The 26,952-nt window shown below is 42.7% G+C and overlaps 1 protein-coding gene across 6 annotated transcripts in view; it reads right to left on the reverse strand.

Moving 5' to 3' along the window:
- Window positions 1-332: 332 nt before the first annotated feature.
- The window catches only part of PHF8 (PHD finger protein 8), a 76,507-nt gene continuing 49,887 nt past the window's right edge, over window positions 333-26,952 (reverse strand). For 4 of the 6 annotated variants that reach the window (XM_084871034.1, XM_084871030.1, XM_084871032.1 and 1 more), the window contains 8 exons: window positions 22,542-22,720; window positions 22,171-22,256; window positions 21,546-21,679; window positions 20,584-20,897; window positions 15,958-16,053; window positions 8,046-8,155; window positions 3,757-4,120; window positions 333-2,855 (listed from right to left, as the gene is read on the reverse strand). In XM_084871034.1, coding sequence (XP_084727160.1) covers window positions 2,767-2,855; window positions 3,757-4,120; window positions 8,046-8,155; window positions 15,958-16,053; window positions 20,584-20,897; window positions 21,546-21,679; window positions 22,171-22,256; window positions 22,542-22,720 — 1,372 coding nt within the window. In that variant the 3' untranslated portion in view covers window positions 333-2,766. The remainder of the gene's footprint in view (window positions 2,856-3,756; window positions 4,121-8,045; window positions 8,156-15,957; window positions 16,054-20,583; window positions 20,898-21,545; window positions 21,680-22,170; window positions 22,257-22,541; window positions 22,721-26,952) is intronic. The other 2 variants (XM_084871035.1, XM_084871033.1) reach the window with 1 other exon arrangement.

Here is a 26,952-nt window from a genome sequence, read left to right on the forward strand (position 1 = left end):
AAAAAAAAAGATACAGGTGTCAACACTAACAACAGCCCATGGAAGCCATGGAAAGCCTTCGCAACACACTTGTTGGGCCCCTTTGAATTGCTGCATCCTTTCTTTTCTGCTCACTATCCTTCTGAGTATCTGTTTTGCATGTGAACTGTGTCTTCTCGCGAGGGACCCTGTCCTCTCCCCACCTCGGGTATATAGTTGGGCGCCAGCAAAGTGCTCAGTTGATGTGAGGGTGAGTTGGAGAGTAGCTATAGAAGGCGACATTCCTGGGGGGACCACCACCACCACCACCACCACCACCACCACCACCACAAAAAAGAACGCCAATCCAGTCATTGCCAAGATAAATCACTTTTATCTCTATAGGAAAGGGAGGACCTAAAAAAAATATAAATTACATTAGTAACACAACATAAGAAAAAAACAGAGGGGAGGGGGGAAAAACAAGAGAAGTCTGTATGATGCTATTCTAACCTGTTTATAAAAAGGCCCTGCATCAGAAATTCACAATCCTACCCACTTCTAAAAATATATTTAAACATGTACAGAAGCGGTGGGCTTGTTTTTAAATTGTTTGCTTTTTTGTAAAAATATATTAAAGGTGAATAGAAATCCTCTCTCCCTGCCCCCTATCTGCCCCCAGCTCCGCACTGGGGATAGGAGACCAGAGGTAACTCTCACCGTGTTCTAACCCTTGGTTCCTACCACTCCTAACCCCTCCCCAACTCACTTCACTTAGAACCTGAAACATTAAAAAAAAAAAAAAAAAAGCACACTAGCCTCTTTGGAAAAGCATAACTCTGAGGGTAAACTTGCTTTTCATTGGAAACACAAAACAACAAACAGGAAGCTCTGGCAGTCCTAAACTAAAAGGAAACCCAGTCGTGTGGAGGTTGGGTTTCAGCTCCACAGAAACTCCTAACAAAGAAACAGAGGGGAAGAGGCCTGGAACGAGGGGATTTGCTAGCAATTAGCTGCCTTTGAAAGATCAGGGGGGAGGGGCTGTTAATGAGCAGAAGGGCCGGGGTCCTGGTCTTGGTTACAGCAGTCAGGGCCTAGTCAGACAGTCGCCTACAGGAGGACAAAGGCTGCCCCCTCCCTCCCCTCGCCACCCTCTGCCGCCTTGAAATCCCAGGAAAAGCAAAGCTGGGCAGAAACAGAGAGGAGGGGAGTGGGGACCTCACGTGCAAAGGGGGAGGTAGCCAGGCTTTTTGCCTTTGGTGTCACTAGATGGAGGACTGCTTGGCCCCTGGGGTCCCCAAGGTAGAAAAAGCAAACGGGGCTAAGGGACCCCTGATTCCAAGGAAGGGGAGTCGATGTGGGCTGTGGAGAAAGAATGAACTGGAGACACCGAGATGACACAGAGGTCTCACATTTTCCCTGTGGCCTGCATGGCAGCTGTTAAGCCCCCCAGAAGCACTGGGCCAACTGGGTGAGGCTGGAGAGGGGTGTGTGGGGGGGTACGGGTGCACTCCACCTGGGCAGTGCCAACATGGAGGGGGGGGGGGATCATTCTCCATCTAGTCCAGGTTGCCAGAAAAGGCAGGCCAGGTGGAGGTGGAGGGAGCTGGGGGACAGGGAGGGAGAGGGTGGGCACTGTCCGGACAATAGACATCCACAAAGAGAAGGGGAAGCAGGATCAGATGACCAGCTCCTGTGACGTGAGTGCTCCCTCTCCCAGGCTCTGGCCTGTGGCCTCCGCACTCAGCTCGAGCGTCCACCTGGCACTGGGAGTGCGGCGGCCGGGAGTGAAGGTGTGAGACCCGTTGTCTTCTGATCAGGATGTCCGGTGGGGGAGAAGCAGGGCTGAGCTGTCCTGCCACGTCCTCCCTGGAAGGGCCGCGCTGCGTGCTGGGATACAGGTGAAGAGGTGAAGTCACCTGCTTCGGCAGCAGGTGCTATGAGGCTTTGGGAGACAGTTTTCACCTGCTGGGACTCAGCACAGCGGCGTGGATCAAAATACAGGCCAGTCCCTGGAGCTCAGCCTGGGGACTTCACCTGCAGCCACTCCGAAGTAGCTTCCGCCAACAGGCTCTAAAGTGAAGCTCAACGTCATGGTCAAAGGCTCTCCCCGCCTTGAGAAGTGACAGGAAGCTCTCCTTTTCCCAAGGAGGCATCAAGTCAGCCCATGGCCTCTCTGGACTCCCTCTGGCAATGGCCCATGGGGGGGCAGTGAGGAGGCGCCAATCCCCTCTTCATGTCCATGAACCATTTGGCAAGAAAGGGCAGAGGCCAGCCCCTTCTCCCAGGAACAAGTCTCAAGTGGGAAATGCCCCCTGGGCTGCGGGGAGGAAGGGGAAGGCAGGATGGGCTGGGGGGAGGGGGGGGCAGGCTTCTGGAGACGGGGTGGAGTCGTGGGACGTAATAAGCGCTGGGCCTCCCCTCAGGACCGCGGCAATACTGAGGCCCAGGCTCTCCTTCATGCCTCTCCTCACCCTGCCTTCTGGCTCTTGGCGGGGACAAGGCTGGTGAGAGGGAAATGGGTTAGAGCAGCAGCAGAGTTCTAGCCAGCTGGAAACCTCTCCCATTTACCTGCCACTCAGAGGTATGGAGGAGGAAGGCAGGATGCTCTGGAGGAATTGGGGGAGAGTTGGGGGGGGGGGGGTCAGTGAAGAGGCCTGCGGGGGAGTCCCTGCCTTTGGTCAGTTCCAAGAAGGCAGGGCGATGTGCCTCAGCACCTTGTTGGGGGCAGAGAGGATCCAGGAGTGCCCCGAGAGTCGACTGTGAAGGCAATGAGGGTGAGGGGTGAGGGGCAGGATGCCAGGGAGCTCACAGAAGCAGTTTGCCATTTCTGTGGATTTTCAGGATCCGGCCGAGTCTCTGCTTTGCCGTGGCCAGGCCTTTTTTGGGACGCTTTCCTGTGGGGCAACCAAGAGGTAAGCACACACCATGGCAAGGGCTCCGGCAGCAGCTCCAGTACCGCCGGTCCTCAGCCCCCCGCTCCTGAGCCTCTGCCCCATGTCCCATCCTTACACCCAGTCCAGGCCCATCCTGGGCAAGAAGTGCTCCTCACTGCTCCCGGCCCATCCCACATGCCTCCGCTCCTCCTCCCGGGACCTTCCGCCACAGGCTCCCTGCTTACTCTGGCTCCTTTTCTCCACTGTTTTTTAGTCCCGTTTTCCTTCCTCTATTTTTCGGGGAGAGGACTATGATTCCCAGTCCCCTTATCTTGCCCACCAGTACAGACAAGTACCTGGTTAGTGATTATAGCTCAAGGTCCCTAATGATGCTACCCCCAGAACCTTGTTTCATTCCAAGCCCCCATCTTCATCAGCCAATGCCTCACCTCCTCCGCTATGTGCTCTAGAGGCTGGGCTTGGAGGGCCAAAATGAGGGAAAGGAGGGTTCGAGTCCCTGACCCTTGCCTCCTCCGCTCTCCCCACATCAAATCACCTCCCACATCCCATGTGACCGCCTCCATATTTAACCCATGTCCCTCACCCTCTCCATTCCCTCTGCCCGAGCCTCCCCTCCCCCCACCTCTCCTCACTGCAGCTTACAGAATTCGTGTGCCTCCTTCTCAGACTTCCCCCTTCAGCCCATCCTCCACTCCGGCCACCAGAAGCTCTTTGTAGACCCACATCTGAGCCTGTCCCAGCTTAACGCCAGTCGATGTCACTTCATGGCCTGTGACATCAAGGCCAAGGGCCCTAGGTCAGCTGCCAGTGTCCCTTCCTGACCTGCCATCTACCAGAGCGCACAGTGTTTGGAGCTGATGGCCCTACAGTCCTCAAGCCTATAACCGTATGGCAGTTGTACCTTGTCCTGCTTGACTGCTCTGAGAGCCAGCTGAAGGGCGCCGCTGGGTCAAGAAGACGCCAGGGGCCATGGGCGTGGTGCTGCGGTTCGCCTGGGCCATGCCGAAGGCATTGGGGCGAGCGGTATACTCGTGGTCAGCAAGGCTTCCTGAGAGGGCCTCTTGTTTAGGCTCAGGAGGAGGTACGGGCGAGGAGGAGGAGGTGAGAGGTGGGGGTGCAGCAGGCAAAGCCGGGGCTGGGGCTGGTGCTGGTGCTGGCGCCGGCGCCGCCACGGTGACATTGGACTCTTGCGGGCGAGGCTGTTCTACCTCCTTCGGCAAAGGCTTCTTCTTGATACATTTCTTCTTCTGGGCCTTCTGCAGCTCCTGGAACACAAGCCAAGTGGGAGGGGAGAGTTCAGGAGTGAGAAAAAAGAGAGAATCTCCCAGAAAGGAAACTGGACAGTGGTCAGTGTGGTTCTGCGCCCCACCCCCAACCCACATCTAAGCCTGGATATATGTACACGCAGACCGGCCTTCCGGTACCTGAGGCCATCTCTCCGGCACCATCTACCCTTAAGTCATCACTGCCCAAAATCAGTACAGTGGCAACAGAAAGGCAAATGAGCTCCGAGACGTGGGGTTTTGGTACTAGCATTGCCAATTATGAGGTGGATCGGGAAACTAATAATAGCCAAATTTATGCCAGCAGCTGAGACACTTTATCCCATTTACTCCACAGGGCAGCCCTGGGAAGGAAAATCCCTATTTACAGATGAGAAAACTGAGGTGCAGGGAGTATCTTGAGCCTAAAGCCTTATAGCTAAAAAGATGTGGTGTATGTGAACACCCACCCTGCACACTTCTCAAAATGGGACGTCTGAAAGTAAAAGGGTAGAGGTAGGTTAGAATAAGATAAACTTGGGTTCAAATCGAGATTTGTGCTTCCTAAGTTGGATGACTTTGTTCAAGTTACTAACCTTTCTGAATCTCAATTGCCTCATCTGTAAAATGGGCAAAACAACATGTTTTTCGGGCTTGTCGGAAAGATTAAATCAAATAATAACAGAAACAACATAGTACATCATAGGTACTCAGGAAGTGAACTATTACTCTATCTTCTTCCCTTAAACTGGTGTCTCTTCCTCTTGCTGGTCTTTTTCTTTGAACAGAGGACTTGACGATCCTCTAGTTTACCAATCTTAAAGCCTCGATCTGGAAGGGAGGGATGAATAAAGAGTTGTGTCACTTCTCCCAATATCTTGGACCTCATCCACCTATGGCTCTATTGATCTACTATCCACTGCGCAGTGGGTACCTGTGGAGCGGGCATCTGGAGCCCTGAGAACCTGGAAAGGTGATGCTGAGAGCATGTGAATGACTTCACCTTCTGAAATGCTACACAGCCACAAAGACCACCTCAGTGATTACATTTCTCTGCCTTCTCCTGGCAACACGGGCCTACTCATGTGGCTACCATAGGAATTTCTGAGAGATAAGAATAATAATATTAGTAATACATGCCAGGCACTATTCTCCAATTTAACTCATTTAATACTCATAAAAAGTATTGGGAGACTTCTAATCCCATTTTTAGTAGAAGAAACTATGGCACCAAGGGGTGGTCATTTTCCCAAGGTTAGGGGACCTCTCTTTTCTCAGCCACAATGCTATTCCACCCACACTAGAACTGTATTTCTGCCCCTATTTTTCTCTACTGAATCCAGAAGTTATCTGTTCAGGCCTAGATCATGCAGCCAATTTTTCCTATCTCTATTGCCTATTTACTTCTCATATCATTAATCCGGATCCCCCACAGGAGACTACACTGTCCTATGACAAGGCCACTTTCACTGTGACAATTCTTTTGCCCAAAAAGCCTAGCAGGTCCACATCCAAGTTCAAATTCCCTGGCCTGACAGTCACTGTCTTCCACAGTCTGACCACTTACACTCACCTAACCCATAGTGACAACAATGAAAAAATAACATGTCTACAGTAATTATACTCTGTGGCAAGTGCCATTCTCAGAGTGTCTGCATATATTACCTCATCTAATCCTCAAAGTCTACAAGAAAGCTGATGCACAGATAATTAAGTAATTTGCTCAGCAATAGAGGATTCAAACTTAAGCAGGCTGGTCCAGATCCCTTTTATTTCTTTTTCTTAATCCTCATCCGAGAATATTTTTTCCACTGATTTTTAGAGAATGGAAAGGAGGGGGAGAGACACAGAGAGGGAAAAACATCGATGTGAGAGATACACACTGATTGCTTGCCTCCTGCATATGGCCCTGGGGGATCCAGCCTGCAACTGAGGTACGTGTCCTTTACCGGAATCGAACCCAAGACTCTTCAATCCACGGGCCAAAGCAGCTAGGGCCGGAATCCATTTTTTAACTTCCATTTATCTCACCCCATTCCTCAACACGAATCCTCCAGTCCAAGAAAGATCTGCTTACTCATTCATGCACTCACTCATCACTGACTACACACATATTTAACACAGTGGGGATACCAAGTTAAGTTAGATGTATCCCCACCCTTGAGGCCCTTACAGTTTAGTAAGCCACAGAAAATTACTCTTACGGTTCTAAGTGCCCTGGGAGAGTGCTATGAAAGCACAGAGGATATTGAAATATATTGGTGTAGGTGGTGTGAAGGGGAATTAGGTAAAGCACCTCAGAAGATGCTATGACTCCCAGTGGGCAGAAGGAATAGCCTGATCCACTGAGAGAACTGAGTACCGCAGTGCAACAGTGTGGCTGGTATAAAGGGCCTGCGTGAGGGGCCGGCAGGAACTCAGGGAGAAGCGGTGACCAGAGACCAGATCAGCATGGCCTTGTATGTGTATCAAGCTCTCCTCTGGAATGCCTCCCTGTGACACCTCCAAAAGCTTAGTCTGCAAGACCCCTCCCCAATTTCAAAACCTCTTCTTTAAGGTTATCCCTGATAACCGAAATAGAAATAAGCTCCTTAGAAGGTACTAAGAGTAGTTTTCACACTTTTAATTAACTTGTCCGCTTATTTAAAGCAGAATTCCTTTTCTTTTCAATGACATTTTACATGGCACGAGGATATACATAACAGAGAAAAGTTCTGCGTGGTCTCCTGGCTCCCAACAATAACCACCGAAACACTTGCAAGCAACTCCAGCGTGCCGTCACCCATCATATTAAAAACAGTTCTATTCAACTTTATTTAAATAGGGTATAATTACTTAAATAAATAAATACTTAACAATTTCATTTTACGTAAATAGCAACTTAAATAACAATTTCCTTTTTATGTAAATGGAAGTTAGAGGATATGAGTTTGCATCTTGTCTCCTCCATCTACTGGCTGTATTATCCTGGACTAGTCACTTAAAGACAGTCTGATTTTCTTCACCTGTAAAATGATGAAAATATAACCTATTGAAAAGGGGTACTGGGAAGATTACATGAGACACTGTACAAACGCAGCACCTAACATAAAACAGATGCTCAGTAATAAATGTCCTAAGCTACAGGAAGTGGCACGAGGCACTAGGGGGGTGTCGATAAGGAGATAAACATAGGATTCCCCTCTAACTGCTCCCATGGTTGCTGAGCACATTATACACATTAAACAACTTTGTAAACTTTAACATGCTTAAAGGTCAGCTTGACTGTAGTGGAGTGACCCTTTAAAACAAAAATTAGTGGGTGATGCTTTCTTGGGAAGCAAGGGGACAAGATTAAGATCCAATTTTGGGGCCTGGCCAGCATGGCTCAGTAGCTGAGCACTCACCTATGAGCTAGAAATTCATGCTCAAGTTGGGGGCTCAATCCCCAGTGGGGGGCAGGCAGGAAGCAGCCAATCAATGATTCTCTCATCATTGATGTTTCTCTCCCTCTCCCTTCCTCTCTAAAATCAATTTTAAAAATGTATTTAAAAAAATTTTTTTAAGATCCAATTTTGGTATAGAGGACAAGAAAAACCTCTATCCCAGAGCTGGTAAATGGCTAAGAACTTGAGCATACTCAATCGAGTCACCCCCTTGGGACTTCATCTGAAGGCAAATGTTCTTACTCAAGGACAGAACTGTCCTTCCCATCTGAGAGGCTTTTATACACCCAGAAAAGCAAGGGCTGTTCTCTGGTCCCCCATTTTCCTTCATGTCAACTGCGTAATCTGCGGAACGAGCTTCTCATTGAGTTGGGATGGGAAGGGTAGAGATCAAAGAATGCCCAGTCCCCAGTGAGACAACAGTGGGAGCCTAGGTCTGAGCTGTGAGGCTCTAAGTGAAACTAGGATCAGAGCAGGGCCATTGCTTGAGTGTCAGCACCTACCTGCTGGGCCAACTTTGCAGCTGCTGCAGCCAAACCTGTCTCAATGGAAGCCACCCGGGTCCCCTCCCGCACAGGACGATCCTGCTTTGGCAGAGTTGGGGTCACACGGGCTGCAGAGGAAAGAGGATGAAGACATTTATCTGAATGCTAACCATATCCCCTACCTCCAAGCTCTCCAAAGATCATCACGCTGGGCTTTGTACTTCTGGCTTTAACAAAGCCAGATTTTGTTTCCTGTCGTGTAAGAAAATAGCTCCCAGATGCCTAAAGTACACAGAGCACATACTTATTAAAGGATAAAAGTTAATCTCCTTAAATTGGCAGTTAAGGTTGTACATCTTCTGCTCCAGTCCTACCTACCGCAACCACCTTATTTCTGCACCCACGTTCTCAGATTCTCCAGACAAAATGGCTTCCTCATTACACCTTCAGAATATGCACAGCTCATCCTCTCTCCCTGTGCCTTCCTCCTTATCCACACTGCCTGGAGTACCTTCTTCCCTTCTGTCCACTTCTTCCAAACCTTCTATGCAAACCTCTAGGACCTTTCTGGCTCCTCTCCCCTGAACTTACAGTGTGTGCACGTTTCTTAATATATTAATTTCACCATCTTGTCTTATTTCCTAATGGTGATGTGTGTTCTTTTGTCCACTCAGCCAAGCTATGAGCTACTGAAGATCAGCTTCTTCTATAACCCTTTCATAATGAATTTAACATCTTGAATCAAAAAATAGTTCCTCAGCTCACATTTTACATAGGAAGTGTATGTCAGTATAACCAAACAGCATCCGATGACAAGGAAAGCTCTTTACAGAAGAATGCCAGCTGATAAATGCAGGATGAATGACAGAATTAGGAAATCACAGGTTTGCAAGCCCTAATAAAACAACTGATTCGAGGGCACTGGACATTCACACAGTACCAGAGTATTACCTCACATGTTATTTGCTAGTCTCAAGAAAGAAAAAAAAAAAACTTTACAAGGGTGAGATCAGGAAATCACCCCTTTACCTTGGTATTAATCTTATAGTCACTAATAGGGAGACAGACTTCATGCATCTGCAATGCAACAGAAAATTTACAGTATCATCTGAGAAGTAGGGAGCATGCAGGAGGCAGTCAATCAATTATTCTCTCATCATTGATGTTTCTATCTCTCTCTCCCTCTCCCTTCCTCTCTGAAATCAATAAAACTAGTTAAAATATAGAAACAGCCCTAGCCAACTTGGCTCAATGGATAGAGCGTTGGCCTGCGGACTGAAAGGTCCCAGATTCAATTCTGGTCAAAAGCACATGCCCGGGTTGCGGGCTTGATCCCCAGTGTGAGGCATGCAGGAGGCAGCTGGTCAATAATTCTCTCTTATCACTGATATCTCTATTTCTCTCTCCTTCTCCCTTCCTCTCTGAAATCAATAAAAATAGATTTTAAAATAATAATAAAACAAATAAAATACAGAAACAGACTCATAGATACAGATAACAAACTGACGGTTGCCAGGGGGAAAGAGGCTGAGTGAAAAGGATGCGGAACTACAAATCATTAGTCATGAAATAGCTGCAGGGATGTAAAATACAACACAGGGAATACAGACAATAATACTGTAATAACTCTGTATGGTACTAGGTGGGTACTTGAAATACAAGGGGGGACACTTTGTAAAAGTTTATGGTTGTCTAACCCCTATGCTGTACACTTGAACCTAATACAAAATAATACTAACTGTTAACTGTCATTGAAAAATAAAATTTAGCCGAAACTTGTTTGGCTCAGTGGTTAGAACGTTGGTCTGCGGATTGAGGGGTCCCAGGTTCGATTCCAGTCAAGGGCAGCTGGTCGATCAATGTTTCTCTCTCATCGATGTTTCTAACTCTCTATCCCTCTCCCTTCTTCTCTGAAAAAAATCAATAATATATATATATATATATATATATATTTTTTTTTTTTTTTAATTAAACAAACACCCATTAAAAAAAAGTGCTAAATTTTAATGAGGGCAGTGAGCTTTGTGGCATTTTAACTTGTCCTAGACCCATCCAAGTCTCCTCAGCTCAGAAGTAGCCTCGAAAGATAAAAGCTTACATTTCCAGGAATATTGGGAGCATAAAGGAGCTGGAGCTTTCTTTGAAAGCCCAGTGCTCTGAAGCTTCTCCCCAGGGGGTATTTATCACCAGTATTTAAAGGAAAGTGCTTAATGTCACAGCCCTTAAGAGGATAGATAATAGTGTGGCAAACAAGACTAACCCAAAGGCTTAAAAAGAAAAGCTGAGCAGTGAGCTATCCACTGGGGATTTAAGAAGCTCCCACACGTTTTTGGGAATCTAGGAGGCCATAACATTCACAGTGTATGATCCGGAAAGACGTGAGAAAGCCCTAAGCACTCCCTCTGGCTGATGCTGAGGATCTAAAAAGCAGGAAGTGAAGCCTTAGGAAAGTTGTAAACTGCCTGCCTGGATGTTGAAGGCACACAGAGCCCCTTTACCTAGCACTGGAGACTTACTGACTCCAGGCATTTAAGGAAATCAATGCCCAATCATTAAATGACCACTAAGCTAAATGAGTAGAGACTTCAGTAGTATACACTGAATAAAAAGAATGCATACTTTAATGACTTTTCTGAATTAATGCCATAAACAAACAAATAACAAGTAGCAACAACACAAATCCTGGAAAGTAGAGTGGGGCATATCTGATTTCCTGGGTTGCCACATTATTGAAAAGTTCAGATTTCAACAAAAAATGATAAGACATGCAAAGAATAAAGTGTAGTCATACACAGGAGAACAAGTAACATATAAACACTGTACCTGACTTCCTAAACAAGTTGGATTTACTAGACAAGGACTATATACCAGCTATTCTAAGCATCTTCAAAGACATAATGTAGACCATGTATAAAGAATTAAAAGTATGAGAATTATGTTCCAGCAAGAATACCAATAGACAGAAATGTAAAGAATGAATCAAAACATTTTGAAGTTTTAAAGTAAAATAACTGAAATGAAAATTTCACTTAAGGGTTTCAACATCAGATTTGGGCTGGTAGAAGGAAGAATTAGTAGCTTGAGATTTTTCCATTCTGATCTGCAGCAAGTAAAATGAATGAGGATTATCAGCAGAGACAAAAGAATCTGTGGGGTGCAATCAATTTAACAACACATACATATGAGATTGCTAAAGGAGAGTGAAAGGGGAAGAAAGACTATTTGAAGAATTAATCACTAAATTAACAAAATATAAATCAATAAAATATATTTTTAAAAATCAAGTGAATAAAAAATCCGATGAACAGAATAAACTGGTGAATATAATAGAATCAGGGGCATAGACAGGGAGTGGACTGACAATTCTCAGGGAAAAAGGGGTATGGGGAGTGCAAGAAGCGACTGGTCAAAAATCATACACCTATGGATAAGGACATTGGGGGGGGGGACGTAAGGGCATGGGGTGGGGTGGGAACCGGGTGGAGGGGAGCTATGGGAGGGGGGGAAGAGGAACAATTGTAATAATCTGAACAATAAAGATTTATTTAAAAAATAATGGGTTTTTTAAATGTAGAATGAGGGGAAATTACCATAAACAAAATTACATATGTATACAAATAATAACTATTTCCTTCTATATAAAAAGGGAAATTTGAAAAACCTGGAGTCATAACATGGATAAATGGGCAAAGATCAGAAATAAAATTTACAAAAGAAAAAATTCTAATGCTACTATGAACATCAAGGAAATAAACATTAGTATATAAGATACTGTTGTTTGCTTGTGAATTACCAAAGATCAAAAAGATATCATGGTGGAGACTGCTTGTTCTCAACTCAGTATCATTTTCCCTTTCTTTTTTTAATACCCCGTTTCCCCGAAAATAAGACAGTGTCTTATATTAATTTTTGCTCCCAAAGATGCGCTAGGTCTTATTTTCAGGGGATGTCTTATTTTTCCATGAAGAAGAATACGGTACACATTTATTGTTAAATGAAAATAAAGGAAATTTATTACCTGTATACGGTACGGTAGTATGGTAGTTGTCAACACAAACCAAACAAACTGTGAATCCTACAGTATCAAGAATTTACTCATTTATTCAATGACAATCATGTCATCATCTTCTGGAACATCATCATAACAATCCAATTCCTGAATTTCCTGGTGAATTTCTTATGACTCCATTTCTTTCAGAATCAGTGGACCAAATCTCTCATGTTTAGCCTGGGGGGGTGGGGCTTATTTTCAGGGGATGCCTTATATTTCACTCAGAAGGAAACCTGTAAGTAGGTCTTATTTTTGGAAGATGTCTTATTTTCGGGGAAACACGGTACATATTTATTGATAGCAGGGAGAGAGGGAGCAGGAGAGAGAGGGATAGAAACATCAATGATGAGAGAGAATCATTGATCAGCTGCCTCCTACATATCTCTTATTGGGGATTGAGCCCACAAGTCAGGCATATGCCCTGACCAGAAATCAAACCATGACCTCCTGGTTCATAGGTCGATGCTCAACCACTGAGCAACACCGGCTGGGCCCTTTCTTGCTTTACGACAAAATACATGACTTTGGGGGACGGAAATGTACCTAGCTAAAAACGACATTTCCTGGCCTGTCTGGCAGACAATCTTGGCCATGTGACACAATTTCAACCAAGATTTTATATATAAAAAAGACTGCCCAAAACCCCACAACACTGTAACTCAGAGACCTCTGCAGAGGTAAAGCAGCCATCTTGTGACCCTGAGGGGATAAGCACTCACTAAGGATGCCTGATAGGTTACTGTTACTCACAGGCAAATACTATTCCTAACTGATATGCTCAATGCCTGTAAAGATTTGTAAACAATATCCTCACACATGGCTGGTGAGAGTGTACACTAATACAGCCTTTCTGAAAAGCAATTTGCCAATACATATAAAGAGCTTTTAAAACACTCATATTAACAAATTGTACTGGCAAGGGTGTAGGGAAAGAGGCACTCTCAGGCACTGCTTGTGGGTGTGTAAACAGTCTCTAAGATGGAACTGTTAAGTGAGAAAGGCACATAACAGTGCATAAAGTATGCTTCCAATTGAGGGGGGAAAGGGGGGGAAATCTGTGTTTACTCGTATATGCATAAACTACCTCTGAAAGAATAAACATGACCCTGGTAACAGTAGTTGACTCCAGATGAGAAATCGGAAGGCTATGGAACAGGGACCGGAGGAACTTTTCACTGTACACCAATAAACCTTTATTCTTTGGCCCATCTAGAGTCTCAAGGAGATCCATCCTAAGTAAATAATCAGAGATACAAACACATAAAAAGATGCTCGCCCCAAATGTCATCACTAACTGTGAAAACCTGGGACTAAAAATGCCCCACATCAAAGGAGAAGTTAGGTATATCAATGAAATAGAATGCTTTGTAACCACCAATATATTATTTAGGAGCGATGGCATAGGGATGTGCTTATGATATAATGTTAATTTAAAAGGCCAGATATATTTATTGGCTTTAAACCTTTTTTTAATTTTTAAAAAAATATATTTTATTGATTTTTTACAGAGAGGAAGGGAGTGAGATAGAGAGCTAGAAACGTTGATGAGAGAGAAACATTGACCAGCTGCCTCTTGCACACCCCGCACCGGAGATGTGCCCGCTACCAAGGTACATGCCCTTGACCAGAATCGAACCCGGGACCCTTCAGTCCGCAGACTGACGCTCTACCCACTGAGCCAAACCAGTTTCGGCTGGCTTTAAACTTTTACACTCAACCTCTAGTCAATGTAGTTATAATTCTCAAGACAATGTAAACAAAAAAATGTGACTCATAGAAGGCTGGAGGAAAAAATAGCAGACAGCCCAACCAGTGTAGTTCAGTGGTTGAGTGTCTGCCTATGAACCAGGAGGTAATGGTTCGATTCCTGATCAGGGCATATGCCTAGGTTACAGGCTCAATCCCCAGTGGGGGGGGGGGGGGCACGTGTAGGAGGCAGCCAATCAATGATTCTTATCATTGATGTTTCTATCTCTTTCTCCCTTGTCCTTCGTCTCTGAAATCAATAAAGAAATATATATTTTTAAAAGCAACTGTGAGAAAAAAAAAAAGCCATAATGAAAAAATTATGTTATAAACTCTATAATACCGAGTTTTGGAAGTAACCACAACAAAAATGAAAACTATGAGGCCCTCACAGGCAGGGGATTGTAGGTAGGAAAAACAGAGGAAGATGACAACTGCATTTCATCCTAAACTCCTCTATTATTTGATTTGCTACCAGATACACACATTATTTGGAATAAAGGGCAAGCTGAAACTGGTTTGGCTCAGTGGATAGAGTATCGGCCTGCAGACTGAAAGGTCCCGGGTTTAATTCTGGTCAAGGGCATATACCTTGGTTGCGGGCACATCCCCAGTAGGGGGTGTACAAGAGGCAGTTGATCGATGTTTCTCCCTCATCGATATTTCTAACTTTCTGCCCTCTCTCTTCCTCTCTGTAAAAAATCAATAAAATATATTAAAAAATGAATAAAGGGCAAAATAATTTTAGAGTAGGATATATGTTTGTATCATGTGATTTCAATCATAAAAAGAGAAAAAAGACTAGAAGGAAATATATCAACACATTAACAGTGGTTGCTTCTGGGTGGCAGAATCATGGGTGGTTTCTTTTTATACTTCCCTCTATGTTCTGTAGTTTCCAAATTTTCTAATATGCTCATAAGCCAGAAACGATAGGAGAAAATAAAATCAGAAAACAGGCCTAAGGAAAGAAAAAATAAATACTTGCTGATTGACGCATTAAGAGAATACTTTCCAGGGCTGCCTTGCAAACACCAGACTCAAAAAAGGCTGGGTGAGGAGAGCAGGCTCTTTACTTCCTGGGGAAACCTAGGTACTGAGATGCCAGCACCCTCTGTGATGGTCTGCTGTAGTAATGACCTCAATTTGCTCACATCTTCTTGTATGCATGAGAATTTTGCAGCTCCCTTTCAGGAGGTGGAATCTACTTTTGGAATCAAGGTTTGCCCATGTAACTTGCTTTGGTCAATGGAACAATAGAAAACATGACTCAAGCCGAGACTTGAAGAGTGTGCACATTGGGGCTTGTCCTCTCTTGATGCTGGATACCCTTGTGCTTGCTACTTTGAGAAAAAAACTTGTCGGTGAAAGACCACACAGAAAGAGGCCCCAGCCCAACCCAAGTTAGATCCCAGACACGTGAGGCAGACCTCTACAGATCATCCAGCCCCAGTCAAGCTGGTCCAGAACAGGAGATCAATCTAGAGAACCACATAAAGATTTTTTTTTTTTTTTAATCTGGAGAATAATGAGAAATGATCAACCGCTGTTGTCCTAAGCCACTAAGTTTTGGGTAGCTGGATAAGCAGCGAAAGCTAACTGACATATCCTCCAATGTGAAAACCGCCTGGCCAATAAGATGAATGCAATACTTTTATTATCCTCTAAATTCCATGTCCAACTTAATGATCATTTTCTTCTTTTCTCAAAGATGGCCTCAGCGAGCACAGGTGAAAGTCTAAGGCGTCTTGCGCCTTGCAGAGCTCAGTAGTCAGCATAATTTCCCTCCTTTGACATGAGTATTACCAAAGGGATATGATGATGGTAGCAAAATACTCTCTCAGAAGCCTTAGACTGCTTGCTAAAATCCGTTCAAGGTCTTCTGCATTTCATTTGAAGCCATATAATACCAGAAGCAAAGTGCCCCATTACCTCTGGCTTTGCTGAACTGAGTGCACAAGCTGTGTCTCATTGATCATTTTTGCTCCAGCACCTAATCCCTGGCACACAACAGGCACAGTTTGCTAAATAAACAAATGAGTGACTGAATCAGGTCTTCCTATAATTAATATCCCACCGACCTCCAGCCTATTGGTCCCCTAACCACCCCCACACCGTTTAAGGACAGAATACCTTTAGGACTCCAGGGAGCATCATCTGAATTCTTCTTTTTCTTGGGTCGAGATTTCAAAGCAGGGTCGTCGTCATCAGATTCCAGGGAAGGGTAAACTATAGTGAGAGAGAAAAGCAAGGTAAACTGAGATCTCATCCAGAAGGGTGAAAACAGAAGGATACCTACAACTCAGCTCCTACCACTCCCCCCAAAAAGAACCTTTTACTTAATCATATTCAACTACAGGAGTCCCTGACTGAGCCACTTCCTTTTCCTGCCTTCCTGCCTTTGCCCCCTGCTGCCAATGTCCTTCTCCAGCATCATCTAATTCTGACTCACTCACCCAACCTCCACTTAGTGAGTAATTTCATGAGTTACTTCACTGACCCTGCAAAATTCAGCTCTAGATTCACTCCCTAAAGCCCTGCCTCTTCCTCGTAATCTGATTCAGGTGCCTCAACACTTCATAGAATCCTGTGCATACCCTTACTGTAGTTATTTCTTATATGGTGCTTAAGAGGTAATTAGTAAATCTCTCACCCCCAATTTACCAGGAAGACAGGGAAATGTACTGTTTGGTTTCAAACAAAGGGAGCCTAACACAATGTAGAGGAGATGCTCGGAAAGTGTTTTTTGAATTAATGAAAAAAGAATGGTACACACATTATTCACAAAAAGGGAACAAAAAGCCTACTTGGCTGAATTAGGAACAGGATTACTGGAACTGAATGTTCTGGATATCAAAACACACATATACAAGCATCTCATGCTATACAAATACACACAAGCATCCAGTTTTATCACTCTCTCCTTGGAATCCTCAGGTAACCCCTAGAGAATTTAAGGGGGAAGTGGTCTAGAAAAGTCCTACAGATGAGGTCAAACTCTGCTGCTGCAGCTAAACCTAAAAGAGAAGCAAAGAGAAGTTGAAAACTTCCTCCTAATGACCAGCTTCAAATTTCTCTAGAATTTTACTTCATCAGAGAAATTCAGTCTCCCACCTCTTTCTAGAACATAGAGTTGGCCAATCTATAATAATAAAAGTGTAATATGCTAATTAGATCAGACAGCAGAAAGACCTTATCCTTCTGGACAAAGCCGCTATGGCTGAAAGGGCCAAGCCCCTTGCATGAATTTCATGCCTCGGGCCTCTAGTAGACATACGAAAAGATGCTCAAAGTCACTAATCACCAGAGAGATGCAAATTTAAACAACAATGAGGTTATCACCTCACAGCTATCAGAATAGCTATCATCAATTAGTCAACAAACAAGAGCTGGAGAGGATATGGAGAAAAAGGAGCCCTAGTGCACCACTGGAGGGAATGCAGACTGGTCCAACAATATGGAGCTTTCTCGAAAAATTAAAAATTGTCCTGGCAGGTTTGGCTCAGTGGATAGAGCGTCAGCCTGTGAACTGAAGGGTTCTGGGTTCGATTCTGGTCAAGGGCATGTACCTCGGTTTCAGGCTCAATACCTGGCCCTGGTCAGGCTCATATGAGAGGCAACCAATCATGTGTGTGTCTCTCTCACACTGATGTTTTTCTCTCTGTCTCTTCCCCTCCATCTAAAAATCAATGGAAAATATATCCTCGGGTAAGGATTTAAAAAAAAAAAAAAGAAGGCACTCTTATTCTTTGGGACAGCATGAATGGACCTGGAAATTATTATGCTAAGTGAAATAAGCCAGTCAGAGAAAGACAAATACCATATGATCTTACTTACATGTGGAATCTAATGAACAAAATAGGTCCTGAGGCATGGATGCATGAAATAGACTGCCAGATCTCAGAGGGAAGGGAAGAAAGGGGGCAGGAAGAGATGAACCAAATAACTTATATGCACAGGCCATGGACACAGATAATAGTGTGGGGAAGGCCTGGGGTGGGGTGGGAGCCAGGTGGAGGGAGGCAAAGGGGGGGAATGGGGGACATTTGTAATACTCTCAACAACAAAAAAGACTTAAAAATACTCTCAGAAAAAAAAATACTCTCCGCAAAATAAGAATAGAAGTGAACCTCAGAACCTATAGCTAACATCATAATAGTGCAAAGACTGAATGCTTTCCTCTTCGATTGGAAACAAGGCAAGGCTGTTCACTTTCTTACCACGCTGTGTTTGAAATGCTAGCTAGAACAAAAAGGCAAAAAGAAAAAATTACATACAGATGGGAAAGGAATAAAATTGTCCCTACTTGAGCAGAGGCTAGGTGGAGGGGACAAAGGGTGGGGCGGGGAATGAGAGAGAACTGTAATAGTTCATAAATTTTCAGAATGTGATGTTTTTTAGGAAACAGAGAGGGGTAGTGGTTGCATACATCCCATTGTAGCAGAAAAGTCTCTGATGAAAGATGTCAGTCTCCATAATTAATCCACAAGTACTACGAAATCCTAACAAAAAATCCTAATAGAATTTTTCATAAAATTTGACAAGCTGATTCTGAAATCCATCTGGGGGGGGGGAAGCTCAGTAATGGCCTAGAAATTCTGGAAAAATAAGAACAAGTAGGTTGGCATCTCCTTGTTAAATTGCCTTCCTAGTGCTGCTGGGCAAAGCAGGAGCAGGGAGGGTATGGGAAAGCAGAGGCTGACTGAGCTGCTTGTTCTGAGGGGACTAGTAAGAGCAGCTCTGGATATCTTGGCTGGAGGTGGATGTAACTGTCTGCTGAAAGTGGGATGAACTTGGCACGCCCCCAAGACCAATCACAGCTCAGAACAGAGATGATGGGCTTGATGAGCTTCTGTGGTCTCAGGTCCGACGCAAGTTCTGCAGAAGGAATTTGCCTTACAAAACACAAGACCTATAGTAACTAATCTATGTGTTATTGCCACAGGAACAAACAAAATGATTTTATGGAACAGAATAATAATAATATCTAATACTTACACAGCACTTACCACAAGCTAGACAATGTTCTAAGTGCTTTATGTAAATTCATTTTAACCCCACAACATCCTATATGAGGTAGGTATAGAGAGGCTAATTAGCTTGCGGAAGGTCACATAGCTATTAAGGGACAGAACTTGGAATAAAGGGTAGAAAAAATATTTAGATTTACATGGGAATTCAGTTTATGACAAAAGTGGAACTTCAAATCAGGGGGATAATGATGAACTAGTCAATAAATGGTGTTGGGGCAAATGACTACCCGTATGGGGGGAAAAATAAGTTACATTCTTACCTCCCACAATTCACAAAACTTGATTCCAGAAGAAAAGCTAAAATTTTAACTTCTATATAAGTTTTAGGTGAAAATAGAAGAAAAATCTTACACAAGCCATAATATACCAAAAAAATGGTAAAGGTGACTGTATAAAAACTGAAATCTTCTATATGCTAAAAGATACCATAAATAAATTAAACACAAGCAACAGACAAAAAAGAAAATATTTTTCAACACTTCAAGAATATATTAAAAACACTCCAACAAATGTAGAATAAAGAACTCACAAATCAGTAAGAAAACAAACATCCTAATAGAAAAATGGATAAATGACTGAATAGATAATTCACAGAAAAGTAATAAAGAAGAGCCAATAAACATAAAACAAACTGAGACACCATTTTTTGCCCTCTGGGAAAAATAAAAAGGCTAGTAACATCCACTACTGGTAAGGCTGGGAGAGACAGGTTTTGCTCAGACACTACTCACATACTGGCCATTTTGGAGGGGGATTTGGCACTCTTAACATTTATTTTGTACATACCCTCCAACCCAGCATGTCTAACCACCCTAGAGAAATGTTAGCTGGCATATGTGCTCTAAAGGTTATTTATACAAATTTTCATTGAAGCATTGTTAGAAATAGGGAAATATTAGAAACAACCTGAATGCTAAACAGCAGGAAATGGCTAAACAAATTATGGTACAGCTATGCTATAAGACTACTATGCAAGAGGTATATCTCAATATTATTGATGAAGAAGATCTCTAGGAACTGATAACTGAAAGATATCCAAGCAAGCTTTAGAACCACAGACACTAAACAGCACTACACCTTTATTTATAGCTACGTGCAGGTATAAAAGAAAATGAAAGGTGTAAATCAAACTGATAACAAAGGTCACCTGCCTCAGATAACCTGAGACAGATGAGTGTTAGTCAAAAGTAACTTTTATTTTCTGTCTTGTTCTAATTTGGGTCAATAGCACTAATTAAAAAAAATAGTATTAAAACAAAAGCCTACATTAATGTCAGCTATACAATACAAAAAAATGCTTTATACACTGAAGTACTCAATAAATCTTAGCTTACAAAAATAAGTCATCTCATGAGTCATGTAAAAAGCTCATTAAAAGGTTATTATATATACTTTTGCTAGGGATGAACAGAATGACATAGAAGACACAAAAAATACAGGTGATGGGAGTGAAATAGGCAAGAGGGAAAAAAGTCACCAGCAGGGAAGGTTGGACCAAAAGTGAATGACAGCTAATTATAACAGCTATCAATTTCTGAGGACCACCCATGAGCACGACAGTATGTCAGGTGTTCTGTACAAGCATCATCTCTAATTCTGAAATCAACCTGTGCGATAGCCCCATTTTACAGATTACAGAAATATGGCTCGACTGTCCTGGACTGAGATTGGGAATGAGTCTGGGGTGGGGGAACTCTTTTGGCCTAGACTCAAGGGCTCAGCTTACTATACTCTGCATCCTTGAAGCATGCTCCCAAGCTGTCCTGTTCATCCAGACTGGCGTTCTCCTCCTCCTCCTCGCTCTCGGTTCTCCAGTATGCTGGCCGCTTGATGGGCCGCTTCCCTGGGGTGCGCTGGGAGGCAGGACTGCTCGACACTGTACCCAACCCACTGCTGGAGCTGGTGCTGCTTCGGTCCTGCCCCCCGGTCCACCAGGCCTGCAGGCTGGAGGTAGCTGGGGAGGACGACGAGGACTGCAGGTTGGCCATGCACAGCATGCCCTGGATGGCCTCCTGGGTGCTAGGAGAGGCAGGGGCCTCGCTGCAAGGGACAGAGGGGAAATGTTTAGGCGGGGTGTCTTTAGTTGGCAAGGGAAACTAGTCATCAGAATAGTCGGGGAGGAGGGCCACAGCTGAGGGGTCAGGGAGAGAGGAGGAAGAGAATCATCCCAGGTGAAAAACCAGAAATCAATAAAGATTCCAGACAGTATCACAGACTGTTTTCACGAAAAGGCCAGTCCTTCTTGCTTCGAGTCTCTCCACAGACAGCATGCAACATGGCAAAAAGAGGGGCGCATCTCCTCCATGTCCATCCACGCTGCATTCTTTCCTTTTTTGTTTTTTAAAAGATCCAGTTCTCCTTCCTTATCTCTTCCAGCCCCTCTTCCAACTTCCCAAGACTGATTCCCCTTGATGTCTATATAGTCTCTCTCTCTCTCTCTCTCTCTCTCTCTCTCTCTCTCTCTCTCTCTCTCTCTCTCTCTCTCTCTCTTTCTCTGACCTTACGTTTCTTAGGGCAGATTTCATGTCTACTTTATTCTTTCAGTCCAAATGCCCTGGCTAATCCTGTTCTTTGTCCCTTTAAATAACTGCCTGATAAATGTTTGTTGACTGGTGGCCTCGGCCCTAAGAGTGGGAGGTGAGGGTATGCTGTTTGCCTTGGAAAGGGGGGATCAAAGCCAGTACTCACGTGAGGGCAGCATAGTCAGGTCCCCCCACCTGCCTGCTGGCCTTGAGCAGATCAAGAATTCCACCAGCTCCACTCCCATTCCCAAGCTTGCCTTCGACCCCTTCTACCATGTCCTCATCTGTTGTATAGTCCTCCTGTTGGGAAAAAAGGATATTGCCTTAGCTGCCCGGGGTTCGTCAGATAAGTGCCCAATGATAGTCTCACTCCTGAAACTAATATCTTCTGAGCACCAAGTATAAACAGAATATTCATTCTTTCATCTTCATTCCCACAGCATCTTTGTGAGGTAGGTAGTGTAATTCCCATTTTACAGATAGTGAAACGAAGGCTCAGTGAAGTTAAATAGTTTGTGCAAGATCATGATCAGATATTCCAAATCAGATGTTCTTTCTGCTACCTCACACTGCTTTTATTCTGCTCTGTATTAAAGACTTTTAAATATTTTAACTAAATTACCATCTTCCATTTATATGCTCAGCAGCACTTAATACAGTCTTTCACCTAACAAATACCGTAGTCACTGAATACACAGGATATCTTCTTCCTCCCAAGTAGAATGACAATAGCGGCCTTCTGTCTCTATAACCAGAATGAGAAGAAGACTAAGCACAGGGCAGGTTCCTACCTCAATATCAAACTCAACTTCTCCTGGTTCTCGAACTCGGTTGGGGTCAGAGCAAGGCTTCGCACGGGGCAGCTTTCGGGGAAATTCTAGAAAACAAAGGTATGCACTTATCGCAAAGCCAAACACCTTAGCCCAACACCCAGGGGAAAGTGAGACTATAATATTCCTAAAAGTAATGACCACAGACGACTGATTTAGAAAGGTTAGGAATTAGCTTACAAAGAAATCTCTAGAGCAAAGTCTACACGGAGGCCTACAGAGCTGGTAAATCAGAACGTCAACAAGGTCAGGACTAACGTCTGGAGTCTATCAAGGACACAAAAAATTCATAATAGCCCAAGAAGCAGGAAAGAGAAAGAACAGGTACACACTTGGTCTTATTATCAGAGTCGTCTTATCCTTTCCCAATCTCTCATCAATCTGCAGTTCATCATCCGAATCCAACTCAAATCCATCACCCATCATGTGTTCTGCCATTAGCCTAGCTTTGTCCGCCTTCCTTGCGATCTTGGCTCGCCGAGACTTGGATAAGCTCTTTATCCTCTTGGTACTAGAGGAAAACAGAACATAAAATCAGTCACACTCAATATTGTTATGGTGGCAATTCTCTCCAAATTGATCTATAGATTCAATGCAATTCCTAACAAAATACAGCTAGATTTTTTAAAAGAAATTAATAAACTAATACTAAAATGTATACAAGCATACAAAGGTCTCAACTGGTCAAAACAATTTGGAAAAAGGACAAAGTTGGAGGACTTATACTACTCAATTTCAAAATTTACTATAAAGCTACAGTAATCCAGGTAGTGTGATACTGACATAAGGACAGACATATGTCATTGGAACTGTACTGCAAGTCTAGAGTTGAACTCTTAAGTTTATGATCAATTGATTTCTGATAAAGGTCCCAAGGCAATTCAGTTGGGAATGGATGGTCTTTTCAACAAAAGTGCTGAACTAACTGGCTATCATATGCAAAGAAACGTGGATTCGTACTTCACATCATACTCAAAAGTTAACTCAAAGTGGATCATAGGTCTAAATGTAAAATATAAAACTTCTAGAAGAAAACAGAAAATATCTTTGTGACCTGGGATTAGGTAGAATTCAAAATGTTTGCGCTTCAAAAGACATTATTTTTAAAAAAATGAAAAGACAAACCACAGACTGGGAAGAAATACTTGCACATCACTTATCTGGGAAAGTATTTGTATCCAGAATATTTAAATAACTCTTAGAACTCTATAATAAGACACATAAACCAATTAAAATGAGCAAAAGATATGAATAGACCTTTGTCATTGAATGCACAGGATATCTTTTTTTCTAAAGATGACATACAAATGGCCAATAATCACATGAAAAGATGCTCAACATTGTTAAGTCTTAAAGGAAATGAAAATTAAGCCACAATGAGATACCACTTTATATCCATCAGAATGGCTATAATTAAAAAGGGAGAGAATAACAAGTGTTAATCAGTATATGGAGTAACTTGTAATTGCTGGTGGGAATATAAAATGGTCCATTTTGGAATAAAGTTTGGAGGTTTCTTAAATAGTTAAAAATAGAGTTACCACATGAACCAAAATTTTACTCCTAAGTAAGAAACAAACAAATATGGCCACACAAATATCTGTATGCAAAATGCTCATAGCACCATTATTCATTACTCAAAGTGGAATCAATCCAATGACTAGTGAGCAGATAAACAAAACGTGATATATCTATACAATGAAATACTATTCAGCAATAAAAAGGAACCAGTTAATTACATACTACATCATGGATGAACCTAAAAAACATGCTAAGTGCAAGAAGCCAGACACAAAAACACACATATTGTGTGACTCCGTTTATAGGATGTGTCTGGAAAAGGCAAATCTATACAGACAGAAAGTGGATTAGTGGTTGCTGGGTCTGGGGGGAAGGGGAGGAAATCAGGGTTGACCGTAAGTGATATAAGGGATCTTTTGGGGGATAGACGTATTCTAAAATCGGATGGTAGTGATGGTTGCACATTCTTTAAGTTTATTGAAAACCATTTAACAGTAGACTTAAAACAGGTTAACTATATGGTAATTAAATTATACCTCAAGAAAGCTGTTAATATATATAGTTAACACGTTAAGTGCCCAGCCTGTTTTGTCTTCCAGATGGAAAAGTATAGTGTTAGTCACTGGTGACTGACTGGGCACTTAACGTGTTAAAAAAACAACAAAAACACTCAAAAGTAGCTTAAATAATCCTATTATACATGGTAAACAATATTAACCAGTATAAACTGCTAAAATAAATCTTATTATAAAAAAAACACATTCTTGCCGAAACCGGTTTAGCTCAATGGATAGAGCGTCGGCTTGGGGACTGAAGGGACCCAGGTTCGATCCCGGTCAAGGGCATGTACCTTGGTTGCAGGCATATCCCCAGTAGGGGGTGTGCAAGAGGCAACTGATCGATGACTCTCTCTCATCGATGTATCTAACTCTCTATCTCTCTCCCTTCCTCTCTGTACATAATCAATAAAATATATTTAAAAAAACAAAACAAAAAACACACACATTCTTGGTAAATAATATGAAGTAATATATATTTGACATATACAGCGAATAGTCATTTGGTGAACTAGCTTTCAGTTAACTGGCTCTCATTAAATTGGCCTGGCCTCATAGAGTGGTCGGGAGAATTAAATAAGCTAATGCAGAGACTGGCACGTGGTGAGTGCCCAATGTAGCTAATAAAGTTCTTGGGGCCTCAATTTCCACATTAGTAAAATAGGGATAACAACCCTGGTCTTCAGGGTGGTTGTGAGGATGAAATAAAATAATGTATGTAAATAGCTAAGATAGAAGTTGCTACAGAGTGGGAGCTCTGTAAATGGTAGCTATTTATATCCAGATCTTTTATTAACATCTAATTAGGAAAAATGTCAAATATATTCAAAAAATAGAAAAGTATAACCAATTCCCATGTACCTATCGCCCAGTTAAGTTCCGGCAATTATCAATCTTGTTTCACGGCCAATCTTGTTTCATTTGCACCTCAGCCTCCGCAAAACACTGCCTGGATTGTTTGGAGAAAAGCCCAGACATAATATCATCTGGTCTCCAAATATTTCTATACCTTGACTCTGTAGGTAACTTACCAGCTGCTTCTGGCAGCTTCAGGAGGTGATAGAAGTAGGGAAGGGTCTCCCCATATCCTCAATAGCCATCACCGGCTGGACCCTTAGGATTCTCGATTTTCTCTTCCCCAGAGACCAACCATTGGTTCAAAGGCGATCTCAACAGTCTCTCTCCTCTTATTTGTCAGTAACTAGGTCCTCAAATCCCAAGGATAACTCTGCTGCTTTGAGAATGTGTCCTGCTCTCACACTCTTTTCCCTTATTTCTCTCCACCCTTGGTATCGGAAGACCACCTTTCCCTACAAAAAGGCTCTTAAGGTATCCTTGTCACTTGTGTTCCCACAATGTACACACTCTGTATTTGGCTCCTGACTGCTCCTGTCTGCTGTTCTGAGCGCCCAGATGATAACTCTTTACTATCTTCCTCTGCCTGCCCACATGTTTCAGAATTTCTGATGACCTATTCAGCTTCTGTTCATATCACCATCATCATCACCTTTCACTTCAATTGCATCATTATATTTGTAAGAGCTACCATTAATTAAGCATTTACTATGTGGCCGGCCCTTTGATAAGTACTTTACATATACTATCTCATTCAGTCCTCCAAAAGCCTAAGTTTTATCTATAGGATAGATAACAATAAGGACACTGAGGCAGACATGTTAGCTAACTTGCCACGGTCACACACAAACACGTCAGAGCTGAGATTCAAACTCAGGATTGTCTGATTCCCAAGTCCATGCTCTTTGTTGTGAACAGCCTTTATTTTATTCTTTGGGAAGATGTTCTGTTAACAATTATTTTAAGAAAAGTAAGACATGCTCATTGTACAAAATTAAAATGCTATTGAAGTAAAAATTTTCTCTCCTGTCTCTCCTATCCTACTTACCAGAAGTAACTACTGTTAACAAGTTTGATTGACAAGTATAAAATAATAAATATATTTATTTGCGTGCAATGTGAATAAATATCTCTGGAAGGAAATCATTAACATTCATTGTCCATGGAGAGGAGGACTAGGGAACAGAGACGAATGAGAGCAAAATTGTTCACTAAGTATTCTTTTTGAATTTTAAACTGTATAAATTAAAACTTAAACTTTTTCCAAAAAGTTAAATTAAAAATAAATATATGATCATGTCAACTAATGTCATCCCAATAAATTTAATTTAAAAAATAAAGGGGAAAGTCTGTATACTGCTTTTCTACACACATGCATTTTTTAAAATTAAAATGGAACTATTCCTATATATTATTTTATAAACTGATTTTTTCACTTAAGGATTTAACCTTGGACACTTCTCCATGTCAATAAATATTAAACTCATTCCTTTTTAACAGCCGCATGGTATTCTATCCTACAGATGTACCATAATTTATCCAACCCTAATTGATGAACATGTTTCCAATTACTATTATAAACAATGATGTGAGCATTTCTCTGTATACACCTGTGCAAATATTTCTGCAAAATAAATTCCTAAAAATTGAATCGCAAAAGGTATACACAAAACTAATGCTCTGAACCAGTGTGCTATATTACCTCTTATACCTGCCAGCAGTTCTGACCCACTGACTGGCTGGAATTTCTAGAACTTACACAAGATTTTTCTAGGACTGCCAATTAGATTCTAGACCTCTCCTCTCCCTA

The sequence above is a fragment of the Pipistrellus hanaki genome (assembly GCF_964339955.1).
Source record: "Pipistrellus hanaki genome assembly, chromosome: X".
Taxonomy (NCBI): Eukaryota; Metazoa; Chordata; class Mammalia; order Chiroptera; family Vespertilionidae; genus Pipistrellus; species Pipistrellus hanaki.